The 22,766-nt window shown below is 42.7% G+C and overlaps 1 protein-coding gene across 1 annotated transcript in view; it reads right to left on the reverse strand.

Annotated features, from left to right (window-relative positions):
* Positions 1-17,538: 17,538 nt before the first annotated feature.
* Positions 17,539-22,766, reverse strand: part of PROKR1 (prokineticin receptor 1) — a 48,033-nt gene continuing 42,805 nt past the window's right edge. Inside the window, exon 3 of the mRNA XM_069768743.1 lies at positions 17,539-19,731. Within this exon, the coding sequence (XP_069624844.1) occupies positions 19,035-19,731 (697 nt within the window). The 3' untranslated portion in view covers positions 17,539-19,034. The remainder of the gene's footprint in view (positions 19,732-22,766) is intronic.

The raw sequence follows: 22,766 nt of genomic DNA on the forward strand, positions 1-22,766 counted from the left end.
GATTTCTCAGTTTGGCTGGACAACCAGGTCTAGAAAGACTTCTGGTGGTCCCAAACTTCTTCCATTTAAGGATTATGGAGACCACTGTGCTCTTAGGAACCTAGAGTACTGCAGAAATTCTGTTGTAACCTTGGCCAGATCTGAGCCTTGCCACAAATCTGTCTCTGAGCTCCTTGGCCAGTTCCTTTGACCTTATGATTCTCATTTGGTCTGACATGCACTGTGAGCTGTTAGGTCTTATATAGACAGGTGTGCGACTTTCCAAATCAAGTCCTATCAGTTTAATTAAACACAGCTGATGCCAATGAAGGAGTAGAACCATCTCAAGGAGACTCACAAGGAAATGGACAGCGTGTGACTTAAATATGAGTGTCCGAGCAAAGGGTCTGAATACTTATGACCATGTGGTATTTCCGTTTTTCTTTTTTAATAAAGATGCACAAATTTCTACATTTCTGTTTTTTCATGCAAGATGCTGTGCAGAGAGTACATTAATGAGAAAAAAATGAGCTTTTTTGAATTTTCCAAATAGCTACAATGAAACAAAGAGTGAAAATGTAAATGGGTCTGAATACTTTCCGTACCCACTGTACCTCCGACCACAGCTGCTCACGATGTCTTTTGACAGCATGGAAACCGGGGCTGTCAGACCAGCGGTGATGATTTTAACTACTGATCAGAAGCGGTGTTTGCCACGCTGTCATGCACATGACAGCACGGCAAACACTGGATGTTCTGTCCTCCATTCAAGTGAATGGGGTCCAGGTTCAGGTACGAGTACTGTTCAGCTGGACATGAGCATCCACGTGTCCTCCCATCTCTACTAATTCCATTAACCAGTTGGTTATATACTACATATAATACTGTAGTTGAAAAAAACTTCCAAGAAAAATCTGGAAAGCAAACTTTCCAGACATAGGGGAATATTTTAAATACTTCTTTTACTTAGTGTATAAATAGCTCCATGTACCAAGAAACAACTTACATCATGCATAACACTTGGCAGAGATTTCACATTCATTTTTCTCCCATTGCATGCTAAAGTAACACAGCTAAAAAATAATTTGATTCATCATTTCTTGGACTCTAATGCAATAAAATAATTTTACACATATATGTTTAATGTCAGGAAAACTCTAATTGTTTTGACTATCTACATAGTGGACCCATATGTGGACGTCTTTGTGAAATCAAACAACATTTCAAAGAAAACCTTATTAAATATGATAAACAACTACTAGAAAGATTGAAACAATATAGAATGCTGTGAAGCACTACGTGATTTTCCTAATAGCACAAAATGCTGAGTACATACCCCTACTAATATAATGCAAAAGGTAGGGAACTATTAGTACTAGTACCAAAGGCACATATTTTTAACTTGCTCGATATAATCATCCCCAAAAATGATTTAGTTGCCCTCAAATGCCATAGTTTTCAGGAAAAAGGTAACGCTTTGGGGAAACTCTCATATATGATTCTGGGTCATTGGAATGGGGCATTCCATTACCAAGAGACCAATGGAGAAGACTTTGACATGGATGCGATTGGTTGTTGATGTCCTGTTTTTGTGCAGAGGTGAAAGCCCCCAACCTTAAGCTTTCTTGACCTCAAATGATGAAGTTGATTTGAATGTTAATTTGCCTTGTAAATACAGGTAAAACATATTTGATTTCCTGGATTTTAAACTCTAGAGAAGTGAATAGTGACATAGATACGATATTTACAGCAAATCAGGGGTGGATTAAGGGTAGCCAGGGCCCCGGGCTGTTCAGACACTGTGGGCCCCCCCGGTCATGTGACGGGGGTCATGTGACGGGGGTCATGTGACGGGGGTCATGTGACGGGGGTCATGATATACCCGAACCAGATTATTCCAGAAAAATGGCCGGGCCCTACTCTACTGTAACCTATTAAATATTTGTTAAAATCTGCAATACAATTTAGGTATATTTTGACCAATAATATCACATACAAGGAACAAATACCACCGCCCCCCACCCAGACCACAAATTACAACCACAGTGATCGAATAATATCACATCCAAGGAACAAATAGCACCGCACCATGTCAAGACCACATATTACCACCACTTGGTGACCAAATAGCACATACAAGGGACAAATACCACAACACCATTTCCAGTCCACATATTACCACCACATAGTGACTGAATACTACAATACTGATCAGTAATAAAACAAAACAAAACAAAACACAATACTATCACCATAAGTGCCAGTATTCACAGGAGATCTGTACTTAGTATGCAGTGTCTGTGTAGAGGTAATACAGAGATCACTGGTGGTATTATACACAGGAGCTCTGTATATAATGTATAGGTAATACAGTGATCACTGGTGACATTGTACACAGGACCGCTGTATATAGTATACAGTGTATAGTGTCAGTGTATAGATAACACTGACTCACCAGTGACGTCTCTAGGTGAAGTCCTTCATTTTCATCCAGCACAGACCGCCATCATTTCTTCCAGCCAGGACTTTTTTCTGCAGGAAATAACACAGTTATCTCGAGCTCCGCTTGCAGAACACATTACTTAATTTTTCACAACTTCTACATTACACCACATGAAGAAAAAAAGGCGATATAGTGTCACTCTGCACAGTAACAGGACCGCCCCCCCATTTAAAAAAGTATACTCAAAAAATAAAATAAATACACCACTGCAGTAATAATATCCCTTAATTAGCCCCTATGGTAATAATATTCCCCACCCTGGCCCCGTGTGTCTCATTCCTGGCTCCAGCCATATGTTCTCGCATCCTGCCCTCATGAGTATCCATTCTATTCTACCCCATATGATCTCCACATCCTGCCCCATATGTCTCCATCGTATCCATCCTGCCCCAGGATCCAATCCTGCCCCATGTCTTTCATTCTGCCCCGTGTCTCCAATCATGCCCCGTGTCTACATTCTGCCCATGCCACCAGTCCTGCCCCCAGTGTGTCCAGCAATCTGCCCCAGTATGTCCAGCATATTGCCCCAGTGTCCAGCAATCTGCCCCAGTGTGTCCAGCAATCTGCCCCAGTGTGTCCAGCAATCTGCCCCAGTGTGTCCAGCATTGCCCCCAGAAAGTGTGTCCAGCAATCTGCCCCAGTGTGTCCAGCAATCTGCCCCAGTGTCTCCAGCATATTACCCCCAGTGTGTCCAGCAATCTGCCCCAGTATGTCCAGTATATTGCCCCAGTGTGTCCAGCATTTCCCCCAGACAGTGTCCAGCATATTACCACCAGTGTGTCCAGCAATCTGCCCCAGTATGTCCAGCATTTCCCCCAGTGTCTCCAGCAATCTGCCCCAGTGTCTCCAGCAATCTGCCCCAGTGTCTCCAGCAATCTGCCCCAGTGTCTCCAGCAATCTGCCCCAGTGTCTCCAGCAATCAGCCCCAGTGTCTCTATCAATCTGCCCCAGTGTCCTCCAGCATTGCCCCAGTGTCCTCCAGCAATCTGCCCCAGTGTCCTCCAGCAATCTGCCCCAGTGTCCTCCAGCAATCTGCCCCAGTGTCCTCCAGCAATCTGCCCCAGTGTCTCCAGCATTGCCCCAGTGTCTCCAGCATTGCCCCAGTGTCCTCCAGCATTGCCCCAGTGTCCTCCAGCATGGCCCCAGTGTCCTCCAGCATTGCCCCAGCGTCCTCCAGCAATCTGCCCCAGCGTCCTCCAGCAATCTGCCCCAGCGTCCTCCAGCAATCTGCCCCAGCGTCCTCCAGCAATCTGCCCCAGTGTCTCCAGCAATCTGCCCCAGTGTCTCCAGCATTGCCCCAGTGTCTCCAGCATTGCCCCAGTGTCTCCAGCATTGCCCCAGTGTCCTCCAGCATTGCCCCAGTGTCCTCCAGCATTGCCTCAGCGTCCTCCAGCAATCTTCCCCAGCGTCCTCCAGCAATCTGCCCCAGCGTCCTCCAGCAATCTGCCCCAGCGTCCTCCAGCAATCTGCCCCAGCGTCCTACAGCAATCTGCCCCAGCGTCCTCCAGCAATCTGCCCCAGCGTCCTCCAGCAATCTGCCCCAGTGTCTCCAGCATTGCCCCAGTGTCTCCAGCATTGCCCCAGTGTCCTCCAGCATTGCCCCAGTGTCCTCCAGCATTGCCCCAGCGTCCTCCAGCAATCTGCCCCAGCGTCCTCCAGCAATCTGCCCCAGCGTCCTCCAGCAATCTGCCCCAGCGTCCTCCAGCAATCTGCCCCAGCGTCCTCCAGCAATCTGCCCCAGTGTCTCCAGCATTGCCCCAGTGTCTCCAGCATTGCCCCAGTGTCCTCCAGCATTGCCCCAGTGTCCTCCAGCATTGCCCCAGCGTCCTCCAGCAATCTGCCCCAGTGTCTCCAGCATTGCCCCAGTGTCTCCAGCATTGCCCCAGTGTCCTCCAGCATTGCCCCAGTGTCCTCCAGCATTGCCCCAGCGTCCTCCAGCAATCTTCCCCAGCGTCCTCCAGCAATCTGCCCCAGCGTCCTCCAGCAATCTGCCCCAGCGTCCTACAGCAATCTGCCCCAGCGTCCTACAGCAATCTGCCCCAGCGTCCTCCAGCAATCTGCCCCAGCATCCTCCAGCAATCTGCCCCAGTGTCTCCAGCATTGCCCCAGTGTCTCCAGCATTGCCCCAGTGTCTCCAGCATTGCCCCAGTGTCCTCCAGCATTGCCCCAGTGTCCTCCAGCATTGCCCCAGCGTCCTCCAGCAATCTTCCCCAGCGTCCTCCAGCAATCTGCCCCAGCGACCTCCAGCAATCTGCCCCAGCGTCCTCCAGCAATCTGCCCCAGAGTCCTCCAGCAATCTGCCCCAGCGTCTTCCAGCAATCTGCCCCAGCGTCCTCCAGCAATCTGCCCCAGGGTCCTCCAGCAATCTGCCCCAGCGTCCTCCAGCAATCTGCCCCAGCGTCCTCCAGCAATCTGCCCCAGTGTCCTCCAGCATTGCCCCAGCGTCCTCCAGCAATCTACCCCAGCGTCCTCCAGCAATCTGCCCCAGTGTCCTCCAGCAATCTGCCCCAGTGTCCTCCAACATTGCCCCCAGTGTGTCCACCGTTATAAAAAAAAACCAAACAAACAGTCTCCTCACCTGTGCGCGCTCCAGCGACGAGCTCCCTCCAACAGAGCACACTCGCCGGCGACTGACAATGACGTCAGACGCCGGCGACTTGTGCGCCTGCGGCCGACATCAGCCGCCAGCCTCGAATTGGCTGGCGGCTGTTGTTAACTATTGACGTGCGGGTGCGCGCCCGCACGTCAATAGGAAACCGCCGCAACGCCGGAAGGGGCCCGGTGAGCAGATGAGAAGGGGCCCGATGCGGGCCCCCTCTCTCTGCCCACCGGGTCCGGGGGCACATAAACGCCGCCCGGCGGCGGGCATTCACAGATGATTAGCAGAGGGTCAATCTCTGCGGTAGCCCAGGGCCCCCCCAGACCACTGGGCCCTGGGCTACCGCCCATATTGACCCTCTGATAATCCGCCCCTGCAGCAAATAAACTTTGGTAAGTGCCTGTTTAAGGGCAAAATGCTCTCATACCCCACAGGTTTTCAGTGCTATATAAACAGGCCAATTTTTCAGGGCACATCACATATACTACAGTGAACAGTCCTTTGACGCACAATCCAATGAGTTGAGAATACTTGATTCCCATGACCTTAAGATATTGATCAGAGCTAATGTGGCGCCCCATGGTTCTGGTCGTCAGAGTAGCATTGCTTTCCTCACTGGGAAAGTGATGTTACGCTCGAATGTAAGAAGGGATAACTGTCACCAGGTAACCAAAAGCATGCAACACACTCACACTCCAGGCCGCCAGGGGGAGCTTTTGATCCTATTTACAGGTGACTCCCCATATATATGGTAGTCTGTAGGGAAAGTTAGTCAGTTTTTGCCAGGAAACAGACTGGATCAGTCTGAGGCAGAAGAGGGTTTACGGAGCTGTGTAGCCGCAGTGCAGCAGTTCCCGGAAATAGACATTCAGAAAGCCGAATACATTGCGGTGATCGTGCAGGAGAGCAAAGCACAGGAGAGGATACCAGGGGGAGGCCAGCCCCGAGCAGGCTGCCTCCTTCTGAGGCACAGAAATCGGTAGCCGGAACACCGAGGATCGTAAGGCCCTCCACGACTTACATCAGAGACCGGCAGGACAGCTGAACTCCATGTTACCTGTCCGCCTTAATACTCAGGAGGCACGATGACACTCTTTGAGGCTGGGGCGTGCTGGAGTCCCTATAAACCGCCTCAAGTCACCAGTCATACGGGTCATGTCCTATCCTATATGGAGGACAGAGAGAACAATGGAACACCGGTGAGGACCTTACTTGAAGCCATAGGCAGTAAGGGACTACAACACCACGGAGCTAGAGGAAGGCTTTGATTTCCACCTGGGTAAGGGGACTCCTAATTTGCCTCCAAGCTGGCCGGATCCTGCCTGCCCTGTGAACTGGTGCCCTGGACTGTGGCTGCCTGAAGACTTCAGTAAAAAAAGGTAAAGAAACTGCAAACCTCTGTCCTCATTCTTCATTGCACCTCTCTCCTTCCATCTACACACCGGGTGCCCTGGGGATATACTTCACCTGTGGGAAGGTTCACCATCGAGCTGCCATAACATCACCCCAGAGGACCCCTTAAAGCAGAGTCTGTCCCCAGTGACCAAATACCACAGGTGGTGTCATGACCATAAACTTTATTCCCTTTAAAGACCTTTCTCTTTTAACGTTGATGCCCAGGGCCACGGACCGGGTCGCAGCCACTGTGACATCCCCCTGTGAACTCAGGACCCGGTACCGAGTACCCCATTGCCCTGTGGGTGCGTCACTAATAGAAAGCAAAAATAATTAAGAGATGTCAGAACGAGAGGACCTTGCTGACCATTGGAACTTACACTTTACAGGCATGAGATAGAGAGGACTCTGCTGATGATAAGAGCTTAAACTCTACAGTAGAGAGAGAGAGAGAGGAGTATGCTGGCCATAAGAGCTTTAATTCTACAGTAGAGAGTGAGGACTATACTGGCCATAAGAGCTTACACCCTTACACTCTACACGTCTACAAGAGAGAGAGAGAGGGTTCTGATGGCCATAAGAGCTTATACACTACAGAAGAGAAAGGACCCCGCTGATCATAACAGCTTACACACTACAGAAATGAGAGACTTATCCTGACTCTGGAGATGGAAATAGGTTATGCTGTACAAACTGTGTTCCACTGGGAACCACTGATCTCTGATGACCCAGGTATTGACCACCATTGTACAAGACATGAAAATCTGTAAGATGTCATTGCTACGACATTGTCCTGCTTTCTGATGCTTCAGGAGCCCAGGGAATGGTGCCAGGCACGTTTTTTCTTTTTGCGAACGACGAAATGAATCTTAAAAATGTTCGATTTTGCTTGGAACCACAAATTTCAGGAGATTCAATTTGAACTTGATCTTACTCATCTCTAGTCCTTACTCAGGTGATAATAAAAACAATGTGGTGCTAATGTATTACTTAAAATTCAGTGGTGTAGATGAGGTCCTGCTTGGTGCAAAAGCCAGCTATGTGAAAAGAATACTGGTAAAGAAGAAGGGCAAGGGATAACTTATTGGTCACAAAGAGGGTTTTGATTAATTAGCTAGCTTTGTTCCTTCTTGCTTTAATGACTGTAAAAGTCAAGTAAAAAAATGGTAAGAGAGGAGAGTGGGAGTCATCTCACCAATAAGACTGTAGTGGCGTTCACAATGTATACATCGTGCTGAACCGCCCAGGTCCAGGCTTAACAATCAGCAATCAGGGCAAGAAAGGAAATTCTCCAGCGATGACAGAAATTGTAGATTTAAAACTTCACATTTATACCTGCATTAGAAAATCAGTGCCTTCATTGTGAGAACAAGCCTACTTGTTTCAGTTCCAAAGCCTTAATCATGGTATTGTTGAAAATACCCTATTTAATGACGGTATGTTGAAAATCACATGTCTACTAGTGATGAGCGAATATACTCGTTACTCAAGATTTCTCGAGCATGCTCGGGGGTCCTCCGAGTGTTTTTTACTGCGCGGAGATTTCGTTTTTCTTGCCGCAGCTGAATGATTTACATCTGATAGCCAGCATAAGTACATGTGGGGGTTGCCTAGCAACCAGGCAACCCCTAGATCTGTTTTTAGCTAAGGCCTTAAAGGGACTCTGTCAGCACAGAATGGTTGTTCAAACCACCTATAGGCGATCGGTGATCTATAGAGAGGGGTGGAGATAGATGGAACATATATAGTTGGGAAGGTGCACTTAAATGTTTGTCCACTCATTTTAAGATCTTGTGAGACTTGTTTTACTGATATACAGTTTATGAATAATTTGTTTTCTATTTTTGACATTTTTTTAATCTTAATTATGTACCGTATTTTTTGGACTATAAGATGCATCAGATCATAAGATGCACCCCAAATTTTCAGGAGGAAAATGGGGGAAAAAAATTAATGCATCAAATGGGGGTCCGTCTTACAGTCCCGAATTCAGCTTACCCATGGGGATCAGCAGCCCTGGTCGAACTGAGTCACAGGGGGTGTTTGGTGGTCAGGCGATGATATGACCCAGACTGGTGCGAAGGCTCAGTGGTGCGGGGGGCTATGGTGACGTTTTGTGAAAGCCCCCATGCTTCTATTGCCTTGATGCTGTGGTCTCCGGGAAAATGACCACATGGCCGGAGGCGATGCATGTGCAGATTGAGTTCTCGGCAACGCTCATTACTATAGAATAAATTGACAGCTTGGGGATACTGTTCATCTTCCATAGGAGTGAGACAGTTCTGCACTGTATAGGGACACATCCCTTTAACAATGGGAATGATAATTCCCCATTGTCAATTTATAAACTTCTTCAAAACTACAAAAGGGCTCTTTGACTTGTAATATTCAGGGACATTGTGACTCGTGGCTTGTATTATTGTGAGAGCTCTGTGCATAGCACTGTATATGGCGCCAGTATATTGGGGGTGCAACTGAGGAGTCAATTGTATTTTGCTGCTGCTTTTTTTTAAACTTACCATTTAAGTAAATTGGATCTTTGACGGTTTCACATCTTGTTGTGATTCTGTGTGTGGAAATCTCCTGTCAAGACAAGAGTGCAGTGACAGGAGAGAAATAGATCATACACAACATGATCAGAATTGTTATTCTTGCTGCCACAATCCTTACTACAATGAGCTGATCAGCAGCATAAACAATGGGGGCGGCAAAGAAATGGTCAAAAGACAATGTATGCTTTCATATTTAATTAGAAAATTGTCCATTTTATTACAGTAATAAACCATTATATCAGTCTAACCCTTTCAAGAAACCTGTTTTAACCTCCATCCACTAAAACAAGTCCCAGTGTGCACATTTCATAATCATAAGCAATGAAATAGTAGCATTTATATCTAATGTAAAAGAAGTACAGCACAGCAATCTATGAGATCACATTTACTATGGTTTGTGAATGTGCAGCAAAAACACCATATTTAAAATATGTTTTGCAAAGTGCAAGTTACATATAGTCATTTTCAGATATTTAATATACAGAGAGTGTGGAATTATTATTTTTTTTACATTTGGCACACCATAAAAGTTCAGATAATACTGTATATTGCACAATTTACATAAAAAAAATTCCATTCCTAACAAAAAAGTGTAGTTTTTTGTATAATCCACTGATGTACAAAAATATAAAAGACCTTAACGAAGCATTCTTAACATAAAATTGTTTTATCCTCTTAATATATTGCAATCATCAAATTATATAGCACTTTGTACTTACAATTGCTCATTTTCCTTTCTACCCAGATAATTCTTCTCTTTTCTGTGCTCTATGTATAAAAAGGAAATCTCTTGTCCCTTCCTTTATTATCCCCCTCTTCCATTCCTGACCCAGCTGCTGCACTTCTAATCCCTGCCAGGGACTTTTGCAGCGATGACTTGTGCAGGGAAAATTGACCTCTGTTTCTACATAGAGCTTAGAATGTTTCAGTTAGTCAGTTTCTAATCAGGTGATGTCAGAAACCGAATGGAAAAGAGAAAAATTAACTGGGTAGAAAGGCAACATGAGCAATTGGGAGTGCACAGTGCCTTATAATATAATTGCAATATATTAAGAGGATAACAATTTTGATTTGGAGTGCGTGTTTAAGTTTAATAAAGGTGTTTTTTATTAATATGATACATGATTAAAGTTGCAGAGCACTTATTAAACAAGCAACTTTGCAATTTACTTAGTTTTACAAGTCCTCTCCGCAATCCTCCATAGCTTTCCCAGGTAAAGAGCGCGCACTTGTGAGCTTTTTGCTAAACAGCTTGGTCCAAACAATTAATCTACAAGAGCGCACCGTCTTCTGGCATGCAAGAAGCTGGGCTGGAAGGCAAGTGAAGCGGTGCGCTCCTGAATATTGAAGATTAAATCTACTCTTTAATAAGAAATTTCATATTGCATTTGATTTATGTTTTTTATTAAATGTTAGGGCACTATCAATAAATAATTAGAAACTAAATGCATTGATATATAGAGTATTAAAAGACAAGTTCCACGGAACCTTTCCTGCATCAAAGATATTTTCCATTGAGAAAGTAAATGAATGAAAGGATGGAAGTAAATTGAACGTATGCTGAAGCATAGCTATTGCTTTGTATAGTCTCAATATTTGCATCTTCTCACCACATCTAAGTGTTAGGTTGACTTCTTATCACTATTATTATGTCTGTGGTATTGTCCGGTCATCGTCTATGTATTACTCTATCTTCTGTGGGCAAAGGAATTGGAATATTTTATTCTCGTTTTGTCTTTTATCCTAAGTCATGTGACAAGGCTTGTTAAACGGTAGACATTGACTGCTAGGATCGCCACTTCCCGTAGGTGGCGCTAGAGTTCTAGTCCTCTTCTAGTCCTCTTCCTCTCTGAAGAGACAATGTGTATATTCCCCAAGTAGAGATACCAAGAGGCAATGTGCAAAATGTTACAGGCAAAACTCATAACATATTGGTTAGGAAAGACTGAGGTGCATCAATGCTCTAACAGAGATTTGACCCACTGTTGATGCACTTTCAGCTTAATTTTCAAAATGGTTATAGGAGTCATCCATCATTTTAGATATTTTTTCCTATGGAACTTACAGTAAGGTAGTTGCTAATTACCATTGATGATCTATGCTGGCTTAGACCAATCTCGCCAGCTATTTTCATGCTTCCGGTGACATCACATGACAGACCAGCTTTTTTTCTGCACTGCCAATTTCATGCTAACTGACAGCTAGCTCCCTGCTGCTTAACTGCGGGGAGCTGGCCTTGAATCATCCAGATGTTGGCACTGATGCTCCATCAATGTGAGATGAGATGAAGTGGAATAGTCACCGCTTGAACTAACACAGCAGAAAAGTAGTTGGCAATTACCTGACTGTCAGTTCTTAGTCCCGTGGGAAAAAATAACCAAAGTCACAGATAAGCCCTTTAAGTGTGGATTTTTTCTTCAATGGTACAACACTGTGGGGTAAGAAATCTACATCAGAACTTGCCTTTTAATGACCAACATAGCAATGTATTTACATTCTTCACAGACTGCTATATGCGTTAATGCTTTTCTTCATGGATCATGAGTTCATGACAGACAATTCATTCTAATGGTTCATGCCTACAAGTAAAACTTGAGAAATCAGAGATGTACCTGGTTGGTGTCCCTAAGGATTTATTGAAAATCTGTTCTTTTGTTTGACACAAACACTGCATGTTACATATACTTTTCTGCATTTTCTACATACACACACACACACACACACACATACACACACACACACACACACACACACACACACACACAGCCTGTTACACACATATACAAACATATATACATACACCTTGCATGTAACAATTGTGTATGGTACACACACACACCGCATGTTAATTCATATTATATACATTTCACACATTATTCACACATACTGCATGCTACACACACACAAAGAGTGTAGAGGTCATACAAGTCTCTCTTCAGTTCCTTTAGTCTGTTTTCACTTCAGTTTCTCTATACTCGAGAAAGTTGAAGTACTTTTGGTCAAACGATCATTCATGATGTCACCTGAGGTCCTTCTACAATTCTAACATTGGAAATTGGATTGATCATGCAGGACTGGCATTATCAGTTTAGTTTCTGGTTTGAAAAGGCTAAGGAGCAATTTAAGGATGGTGTTTCGGGTTGATTACCTTATTTGTCCTCCAATGCTGACCCTGCAATCATATTTGACCTTTTTTTTTTAAATAAAATTTTAATACACAACTAATCATCAGTGATTGATAGGTTTTATGATGGATTTGTAAGCTGTTTCAGACACCTGCATCTTCAAAAAGGCTGAATATTCAAGAGTAACGAATTTCCTGAAGTTTCTTCAGGTGTCACCAATCAGTCTGAAAAATTCAATTTGGTCTAAATCTCTTCGTCACGAATCAGAAGTTTTCCAAAGCCTCCAATTTGCTTGACAAGATAAGTATTACACTCTAAGACCTTCTATGACTGAGTCCAACACATTTCAAGCTCTGGTATGTAAAGACATCCTTAGTATTGTCAAAGCGATGTCATCATATATAGTTATGGGTAAATAGGTGGTAACAAACAGGCTGCTTAATACTATACTGCACTGTCAGATATTTTATTTTTTAAATTAAAAACATTAACCTGGTAACTAATATTGATTTTTACTTTTTCTAAACAAAATATACATTTTTTAATATATCACATTTTTATTAAATAATATGCCTAGCGGATACCACAGACAACTGTTGCCTGCGCCTGCTAATATTAGCCAGATGGCTGGTGCTGACTTTTGTGCTATAGCCTCCCACATTCTTACTAGCAGATGATGTGGTAGGATGTTTTGCGGTGCCCCTGGGTCCTGGTCGTTGCAGTGGTATTGCTTTCCTCTCGGGGAGAGTGATGCTACGTTTGGAGGCAAAGAAGGATAACTGCATCCAGGTATCACAAACATGCAACACATTTCACACTCCAGGCCACCAGGGGGAGCTTCTGCTCCTATTTATTAGGACACTCCCCATATAGATATATACTGTAACTGGTAGTCTGTAGGGAAAATTAATCAGTTCCAGACAGGAGTTAGTTCCTTCCGGTACAGTAAATGGTCAGCACAGCCCAATGGTAGAGGTGCCTGATAGTAGGTGCCCAGATCATAAAATACGATAAAGATATACGTAGGCACACTCTGGGTAGTCTGATGCAACAAAGTGTTTAATACATACAGTATTCACAATGTTCACAAATGTTTCGGTCTGCAAACGATCTTCATCAGTGTGCTCTGAGAACAAATAAAGTGCATATACATAATGCAAAGGAAAAAATGAAACAACTAAACCAAAAAACAAAGTATATACAGGTAAGTATACATGGTCAAAATAGTTAACCGAAATGGAAACGAGAGGTGACCATCCAAAGGAAATCGCTCGTATGCGTAATACATGTAATGCCCAATCAGAGTGGTACTGTGTGATAATAATGGGTACAGGAAAGGAATGTTATAGAAAATGACTACACTATGCAAAGTGCTAGTGAGACACAGTAGGAGTAGGGGGTATTGGGCATTACATGTATTACGCATATGAGCGATTACGTTTGGATGGTCACCTCTGGTTTCCATTTCAATTTAAACTATTTTGACCATGTTTGCTTCCCTGTATATACTTTGTTTTTTTGGTTTAGTTGTTTCATTTTTTCCTTTACATTATGTCTATGCACTTTATTTGTTTGTTCTCAGAGCACACTGATGAAGGTCGTTTGCAGACCGAAATGTTTGTGAACATTGTGAATACTGTATGTATTAAACACTTTGTTGCATCAGACTCCCCAGAGTGTGCGTAAGTATGTCTTTATAGGAGTTAGTTCCTGACAGAGCTCCAGACTGGAGTTCTGTAGGAGTTCAGTTCCAGACAGTAGTCTGAGGAGGACAGAAGGTTAAAGGAGCTGTGCATGCCCTCAGAGCTGCAGCTTCCAGAAAGAGACATTGAAAGACAGAATTGTATTGCAGCGAGCGTGAAGGAAGTCGAAGCAAAGGAGAGGATACCAGAAGGGGACCTGCCCTGCTCAGGCTGCCTCCTTCTGAGGCGCAAAATCACGGTAGCCAGAACACCGAGGGAGTAAGGACCTCTACCCCTTATTTCAGAGACCGGAAGGACAGCTAATTGCACGTTACCTGTCCGCCCCTACACCCAGTAGTAGTCCGGTTCACTATGTATTGATTTAGGCCTTCGCCGGATTTTTTTGGAGAGTCTGAAAACTATACATTTTTGGAAAGGTTATAGTATAAGCAATACGAAAAACAATGTTTCCATTTGCCCCGAGTCCCACGTGACCGCCATATTGGATTTGACAAAATGGCTGACGTAAAACCAATTTTCGTTAATATCTCAGCTTATAAATAACATAAAAATAAAATTTGACAGCTAAACATACATTTTAGGGCTAAGAAATGCAATATTACTAGTTGCAGATGTGTTTTAGATGCATTTTTAGATGCATGTTTTTAGATGCATTTTGATGATGCATGGATAGAAGGTGATGTGTATGGGTCTGCAACAACAAGGCAAATACTGAAATGTACCCATTACAAGCGTGCTCTTCGTGCTCACACATATACATATGTTGCTCTGTATGAACTGTTGCTGGACGAGTTCTTCATTGATAATCCAGAACTAAAACAGGTGTGTTTGATGGCAACAGAGGGAATTGAAGCTGCCTGTTCTGAGGAAAACAAGAACACAAAAAGTAAGTCAGTGAAACAAGCAAGCACTACCCTACTAGAGGCCTTGACCACTGCTGACATAATCACAGTCTTTCAAACATGGGTGAAACAGAGATCCAAAAATGCAATGTTCAAGTCAATGATGAACTACCTACAGCGAGTGGAAACAATCCTTTTATTTGTTGCTGCAACCAGGAATGCAGACCTTGAGCTTCATCTTCAAGCCGGAGAGCAGCTCAGCAAGCTCTTCTTTGCATTTGACCGGATGAAATACAAGCGATTGTGGCCAAGGTATATCACGGACATGCATGACCTTAAAATAAATCACCCTCAAACATGGGAAGAAATGAAAGCGGGTAACATTTCAGTCACGAAAAGTGCTATCCCATTTATATCCATTGGGGCGGACCATGCATGCGAGCATCTGAACAAGCTGATGAAAATCCATGCTGGCATAGTCGGCATCTCGAACAATGCCAATGCTCGTCAGAGATTCTTCATGGCCACACCTGAACTCTCCCGAGTTGTCAAAGAATATACCAGACAGTTTGATTTAGAACGTGACAAAACCAGAGAGCATCACGATCTTGGGCCAAGTGCAGTCAAGAAGTGTCATCATGTTATTGACAAGATTAAGGAAGCAATTTTGAAACATGGCAACCCATTTGCTGTTGTAGGTGACAAGTTGCACAATGTAATCACCCATGCCTACATCCCTGATGAGTATGTAAAAATGATCCTGAATGCAGATGAGACAGGTCAAAAGCTGTATGAAGACTATGTGTTGGCGCGAATCAATGGGGATGTTAGCCTATGGGCACCAGTAAAGAAGGAGAACAACAGGATGTTCATGTCGGCAAACAAGAAAACCACAGTAAAACTCCGAGACAAGACTGTTGATCTTAAGGAGACCAAGGACTTGTATGGAAGAATGATGGTTTTGGCAAGGTCCAACAGAGACATAAACCAGAAAGTGGCCATTGGGAACTACGAATTCACTCTGACCCCAAGAGCCTTTTTTGCTCCAGATGGTACAATGTTACCATGCCATGACAAATCGAAACTGATCAGTCTCCTTAACAAGTTGGTTATAGTAGAAACTCCACAGAAAGATCTGCAGCCAGAAGATAGGATGGACACAAGATCAGATGATCCAAGTCGCAAGATAGCCCTGGTAGATGGAATGGTTCTTCTGCAAAAGATGGCCAAGAAACCGGCAACACTAGTGACAGTCAAAGATCTCAGTTACTGCTTCAATGACAGGCTTATGTCTCTCACAGAAAATTACGATGAAATAATCCTTGTGTTTGATACGTATAGGGAAAATTCTCTCAAGGATGCTACCAGGGATAAAAGAAGAAAAGGAAAGGCACCAATTCAGTACCAGGTCAGAGATGAAACAAACATTAATCATATTCCAATGAACAGGTTCCTTTCACATGACAAGACAAAGGCTGACCTGACCAACTATCTTGCTGCAAAGACTCTAGAGTTCAACAGTTCATCACAAAAACTGGTCATCACTTGTTCTTCAGGGTGTACCAGGAGCAACAAAAACTTAGTTTTCGACGACAACAATCACGAAGAAGCAGACACACTGTTGATCTACCAAGCTGTCTTGGCAACACAACGAAACCCACCGGATGCAAGGATGGTTTTCTTCTCCCCTGATACCGATGTACTGGTGTTGGTCATAGCTAACTATGACCTCATGCTGAAGAATACATCGATTTCAATGGTCTCTGGGATGATCGAGATAGAGCCAATAAGGAGAGTCATAGGGGCAGACAGAGCAAAGGCTTTGACAGCCTTCCATGCATTCACTGGTGCTGACACAACTGGAAGGTTCTCTCGAATTGGCAAAGCAATCTGGCTGCAAGCTTACATGAACGCAACACCAGATGTAATCAGTTCTCTGCAGATGCTTTCGACTGAAAAAGAAGTGAGCAAAACTATGTTGTCAACTCTTGCTACCTTCGTATGTTTTGCTTACTCTCCAAAAGGCATTTTTATTAAGAATATTCCCGAACTGCGATGGCATCTATTTTGCAAGCATATGGCAGAAAGTGACAGGTTACCTCCTACACTCGGAGCTCTAAAACAACATGTCCTCAGAGTCCATATCCAAGCCAGAGTGTGGGGACAAGCTAACATTGCTTTGCAGGATTCTCAGCTGGATCCCGAGAAGAATGGCTATCACAAAGGGTTGGATGGACAGTTGAAACCAACCATGACAGATGTTCTTCCAGCTCCAAAAGCAATAATCGAGATGATTAGTTGTCAATGCAAACATGACTGTTCTTCTTCAAGGTGTTCGTGCCGAAAAAATAACTTATCCTGTACCGATCTTTGTCAGTGTGACAGCGAGTGTATGAATGACGAGGACACTCAGACCAAATATGAAACTGATGATGACAGTGATGGTGGCGATATGTAAAGACACTCTGGTTGTTCAAAAGTTAAAAACATTAACTCTCTGCTTTTCGAGTTCGAAAATTTGTTCAAATATAAACCGATACAATTTGTAGTCGTATATAGAGTATTTATTTGGATACCACTGCATTTCTTAGTACTCAAAATGTATGTTTAGCTGTCAAAATTTAAGTTTTACGTTACTTACAAGCTGAGATATTAACAAAAATCGATGTAAATCAGCCATTTTGTAAAATCCAAGATGGCGGCCACTTAGGACTCGGGGCAAATGGAAACATTGTTTTTCTTATTGCTTATACCATAGCCTTTCCAAAAATGTACATATTTGAAACTCTCCAGAAAATTCCGGCGAAATTACATAGTGAACCGGGCTATAGGCACGGTGACACCTACAGAGCCGGGTTATCTAAGAGACCCTATAAAAAGGCTCAAGTCACCAGTCATACGGGTTTTGCCATATCCAATAGGGGGGACAGAGAGAGCAAAACATTGCATCTGTGAGACCCTTATGTGAAGCAATAGGCAATAAAGGACTACACCACTGCAGCGCAAGGGAAGGCTACTGATTTCTACCTGGACAAGGGAACTCTGGACTTGCCTCCAAACCGGCCAGACTCTGCCTGCCCTGTGATCTGGTACCCTGCACTGTGGATGCTAAAGTCTTCAGTAAAGGTAAAGAGACTGCAACCTTTTGTCGTCATTGTTCTCTGCGCCTCTCACCATACCACCATCTACACACCGGGAAGCCCTGGCGACATACTTCACCTGTGGGAAGGCATACCATCTAGCTGCCATTACATCACCCCAGCGGACCCCTTAAAGCAGCAGCGGTCACCCTGACCGAATACCACAGGTGGCATCACGAACATAAACTTTATCCCTTTAAAGACCTTTCCCTTTTACATGGGCTCCCTGGGCCACGGACCAGGTCAGCCACCGTGACATCTCTGTGAACTGAAGGACCAGGTACCGAGTATCCCACGGCCCTTGGGGGGCGATCCAGTTTCCGTTATGTTACCACAGCCATTGCCATTTTTTTTTAACCATTTTTTTCATGAGGCACCACTGGGCATGCGCTAGTTATTGGTTCTGCTTACTAAATTATCATAGACTGAACTTAAATAATTGACGCGATGGTGTTTAAATTCTATTAGTTTGAGTCCAAAATACAGTAGTATTTGATGTGGAAAAAAAGCAAATACCACACAAGTGCAAACAATAAGTGAAGTACCTCACTAATCACTAATTTTTCACAAACTGGACTAGAACCAACTGTAACCAATTGTGCAGTATTTAAATGTTGATGGAGAAAATACATCAATATTGGGTGTAGTAAAACAGACACTGGGCAGGTGCAAACATTAAGTGAGATGCAAGAGCAAACTTCTATCTCACTCACTCTCAATCAAATTATTTTAATTGTATTCTTCTCACCCTCTAATCCTCTGAGGTACTCTCTCCTATCCACATTTCTTACAAAATGGCACCAGCATCTCCTGCTTGGGCTTTTATAGTGGCTGTAACTCATCTGTGACCTCTGAACTATGGTCCCTCATAAGTGCGTGTGATGGGAGACTGCAAAGAATTATGGGGAAGCTTGCTGGGCATCACATAAGATTATGTGATCCTTCTTTTCTTTCTGATACTGTCTGTAACATGGTGTCACCAGATCACAAATGATTCCGATGAACAAACTTCAACAAATTTTGAAAAATTGGTATCAAACTCAATTTGTGCAAAATCGATTCATTCAGCTGTAATTAACATTACTGGAAAAAAGAACAGTATTTGAAGGAGACCACCTATTGAATCCATCCAACCAATGTATCAAATGTAATGTTTGTGATGTTGTCCTTTCAGCGAATCTAACCTTATCAATACATTACTTCAGTTTGATACAATCAACCTCTTCTGTAATAGGCACTGCACTAGTTTTGATATCAATCTCAGTACTACATTTACTTGCACTGTAAGTGGATCTCCATTTCAGAAACATGATTTTTTTAAAATACTTCATGGTATTATTTTTGACAGTCACAAAGCACATGGTATTAATCATGCTGTTACTCATAGCGATGCATTCCACAATGTAAAAAGCCGAAAGAAAATGCTTCTCTTTTACAAAAACCGTTGGGAAAAAATCACGAACAATGGTAAATCCATAAAATGGTGCCCAGCACAAGACATATGCGGTGAGGATGCACATCAGGACCAAAACTGTTTTCCTTCGACATCTCAGACGTTTACGAATTTGCTCAGTCTGGAACCCAGGAACTGTTTTAAACCAAAGTTCTCTAGAGATCCTGGCATAGCATAAAGTCATTGTTAAAACTGGGCCAACAAACTCAATGGCAAAAATAAAAAGAAAATAAGATTTATAATAAATCCGTTGGTCAACTGGCCAAATCTGACCACAAAATATCTTTTCTTGATTGTCAACAATAAAGAGCACAGTTTCTGTAGAAAAGTATGCCGATGGGATGGCTATGAGCAATGATATAATCCAGACCAACATAATCAGAAATGAGGCTGTTTGATAATTCATCCGAGGTTTCAGAGGATGTACTATGGCCAAGTACCTGCAAGAAAAAAAAAGTTTTAAAATTTAAAGCCACATCAAAAAGAACTTAACACTACACATTTCAGCAGTTTTCCTTCCGTGCCAGTTTTGCAAACACAGGGAAAATGACATCTAATTTCTAGAGCTAGGACTCTAGCAGTTTAATTGAAAGAAAGACACAGACTCCTTTATTTGAAATAAACACTCTTCACCCTCTTTTCTCTATTAGTGTAAAATTAAAAATTAAAAAAAGCAAAAAAACTAACATATTTGTTACCTGCCCAACGAAAGACCAGTTGTCACATGCCGTAATCCATCTTTGATAAAGACCCACCACGGGGTCGAAACGTTACCTACTTTAGACCTACTACAGAGACCTTCTCTAAATTGCCATAATACTGTGGTGACTTGAATAAACTTTTGCTCTTGTTATGCATTCAAAAATCCAAAATCTGAGTGCGGCTGTTTTCTTAAATGTAATCCATCTCTGCGTCATCTGGATGCTTCACTGAACGTTGGCATGATGCGACCATTCAGCCTGACATTAGGAGACACTGAGCTGAGCGTCATTGAGGTTACCGCAGGTCACTGAAGCTGCGGTTCCCATGGGCAGCTCATTGTGAGAGGTCCAATAAACTGCGATGACCTGAATGAGATCACAGCTAGCACCGTGAGGAATTCTCAGGATAAATGGATTATCGTTGGACAGGTGAGGAATATGGCGTTTTTATTTTTAATTTTACATTAATAAATAGGTAAAAAAAGAGTGGGAGTGTTTATTTCAATTAAAGGAGTCTGTGTCTATCTTTCAATTAACGGACTTTATTCTGGCAGTGTATTTTTTACAATATTACTGTGGCGTTAGTAATGGGGGTGTTTTACAGACTCCTCTCCATTACTTATCCCTGGGCTTGATGTCAGTGGCCATAAAAAGCTGACATCAACCTAAACTCTATAACCCTACTTGCCATGGCATCATTGCACTTGCGAGGCTAAGCACCAGGTTGGGCGCATCCTATTGATGCGCCATTTCTGGGGCTGCTGAGTGCTCGTGTTTTTAGCCTGGGAGGGGGGGCCAATATCCATTGCTCATTCACTGGCTATTAATATTAGCCTTTGCTGGTTAGAATTTATAGGGGAACCCTACATCATTTTTTTCTGGGGTCCCCTGTAAACTAACTAGTAAATGCTAAGCAAACATCTGTGAACTGTTATTAATAGCCTGGCAACATTTAGGGCTAATGCCCCCTTTCTTAGATTAACATCAGCCCCCAGCAGTCGACTTTCTCTCTGCTGGTTTTGAAAAATATGCGGGAGCCTACACCATTTTTTAGTGCAAAATATTTATTTATCTAATGAATTCAAGTACACGAAAAAAAAACAACACACAATTCCTGGGCAATTTCTCTCAGCTTACACTGATGAAATCAATTGTTTAACTATCATGCATTTTTTTCCAGGGCAAAGTACAGATGTTGCACATGGACACACGGATTACACACAGATGGCACACAGACATTGCACACAGACATACAGATGTCACACAGGCATGGACATACGGACACATGGATGTAGCACAATGCCACGCGGTTGGCACACGGGCATGGAACACTGATCACACTGGCATTGATTTTTCCTGTACAGAAATCACAAGCAGTGACAATGCAGTGGCATGCACATAAATCATGTGGCCCCAATAGCGTATTATTAAGTTTTCAGCAAATACCTTTTTCATCATGATCAAACAAATGTTTTAATAAAATAATAAAATCGAAATAAACAACAAGGACACTGCAACATCATGACCTTGGTAGTATGAAATTCACATGCCAGCAGGAAGTAGGAAATTCGTGGTGCTCTGTCTACGATGGGATACCGATGTGGCAGTTACATCAAGGTCTTGCAAATCATCAACTGAATTCTAAATAGTGGTTAAATGCTGTTTCTGACAGCCAGGCTCCCAAGCCATGGCTGCATGAGCTCCTGTTCAGCTTTTATATTAAAAATATATGGCGTTTTAGAATAAAGACTATTAGCGGCAGCTGTAATAAGGCGTACTGTTAGTCATAAAGGGGTTCGAGGTAAACACGGCAAACGGAATGATCATGTAACTTGTAAAAATTTTGAGTCATATAGAGCAATTGTGTGAACTGACATAATACAGTATAAAGTTGCTAAAAAAAGGAAAATAATACAAAAGAGAACATCAAAACCTCAAATTATTTTTTAATCAATCACTAAAGTATGAAAAGCACAAAGATGTAAAGCAGTAAATGTTCTATCGAAAGCAAAGAAGCCTATTTTTTTTATTCCCATATATTCTGTTTAAATGACTGAATTATTTTTACGGATCAAAAGTAAAGTAATCCTGTAAATGACAATATTACTGGTAATTCCATATTTCTATTCATGAAGCATGAAAGCTCTGTACATTTTATTGCTTAACATACTGAATAATGCTTCCATTTACTTTTCCAGCTAAATTATCCTGCACACAGTTATAGCAAATATGAAATAGGATAGAGGCTCAAAAAAGAATAGAAAGGGAAGACACAAAGAAATACATAACGTTAGTGTTTCAAACCTGAATTTTTCTTCCTTTTCTGGACATCTCATCTAAGACCACTATGAATTTTTTATGGACGAAATGAAAAATAATAATGACTAAAAAAGATTATATATAATCCATGTTTGTAACTCAATACACTAATTTGAGTGAGTTGAACGAATCCCCTTAAATTCGAGTAATGAAGATTTGCTAAATTTAGAGGAAAATTAGATTTGTATTGAACAAGCTTGAAACAACTGAAATGGCTAGGAAAAAAAAAAACTTATTAAACTTTCCCGATACCTGAGCCACCTATGTTGATTCTCTGAATAGCTCTTCTATCTTCTTTTTTCATTCCGGGCCTCCGGTCGCTTCGATCCGGGATTTCATCCATTAGGTCCCATGTCGTCACATAGGACATGAGCCACGTATGGATTGAGGCCTATTTAATGGAATACGCATTGATGGAAATGATTGGAAGGACCAGAACAAAGATAGAAAACATA

Source organism: Ranitomeya imitator, chromosome 5 (assembly GCF_032444005.1).
Source record: "Ranitomeya imitator isolate aRanImi1 chromosome 5, aRanImi1.pri, whole genome shotgun sequence".
Classification (NCBI taxonomy): domain Eukaryota; kingdom Metazoa; phylum Chordata; class Amphibia; order Anura; family Dendrobatidae; genus Ranitomeya; species Ranitomeya imitator.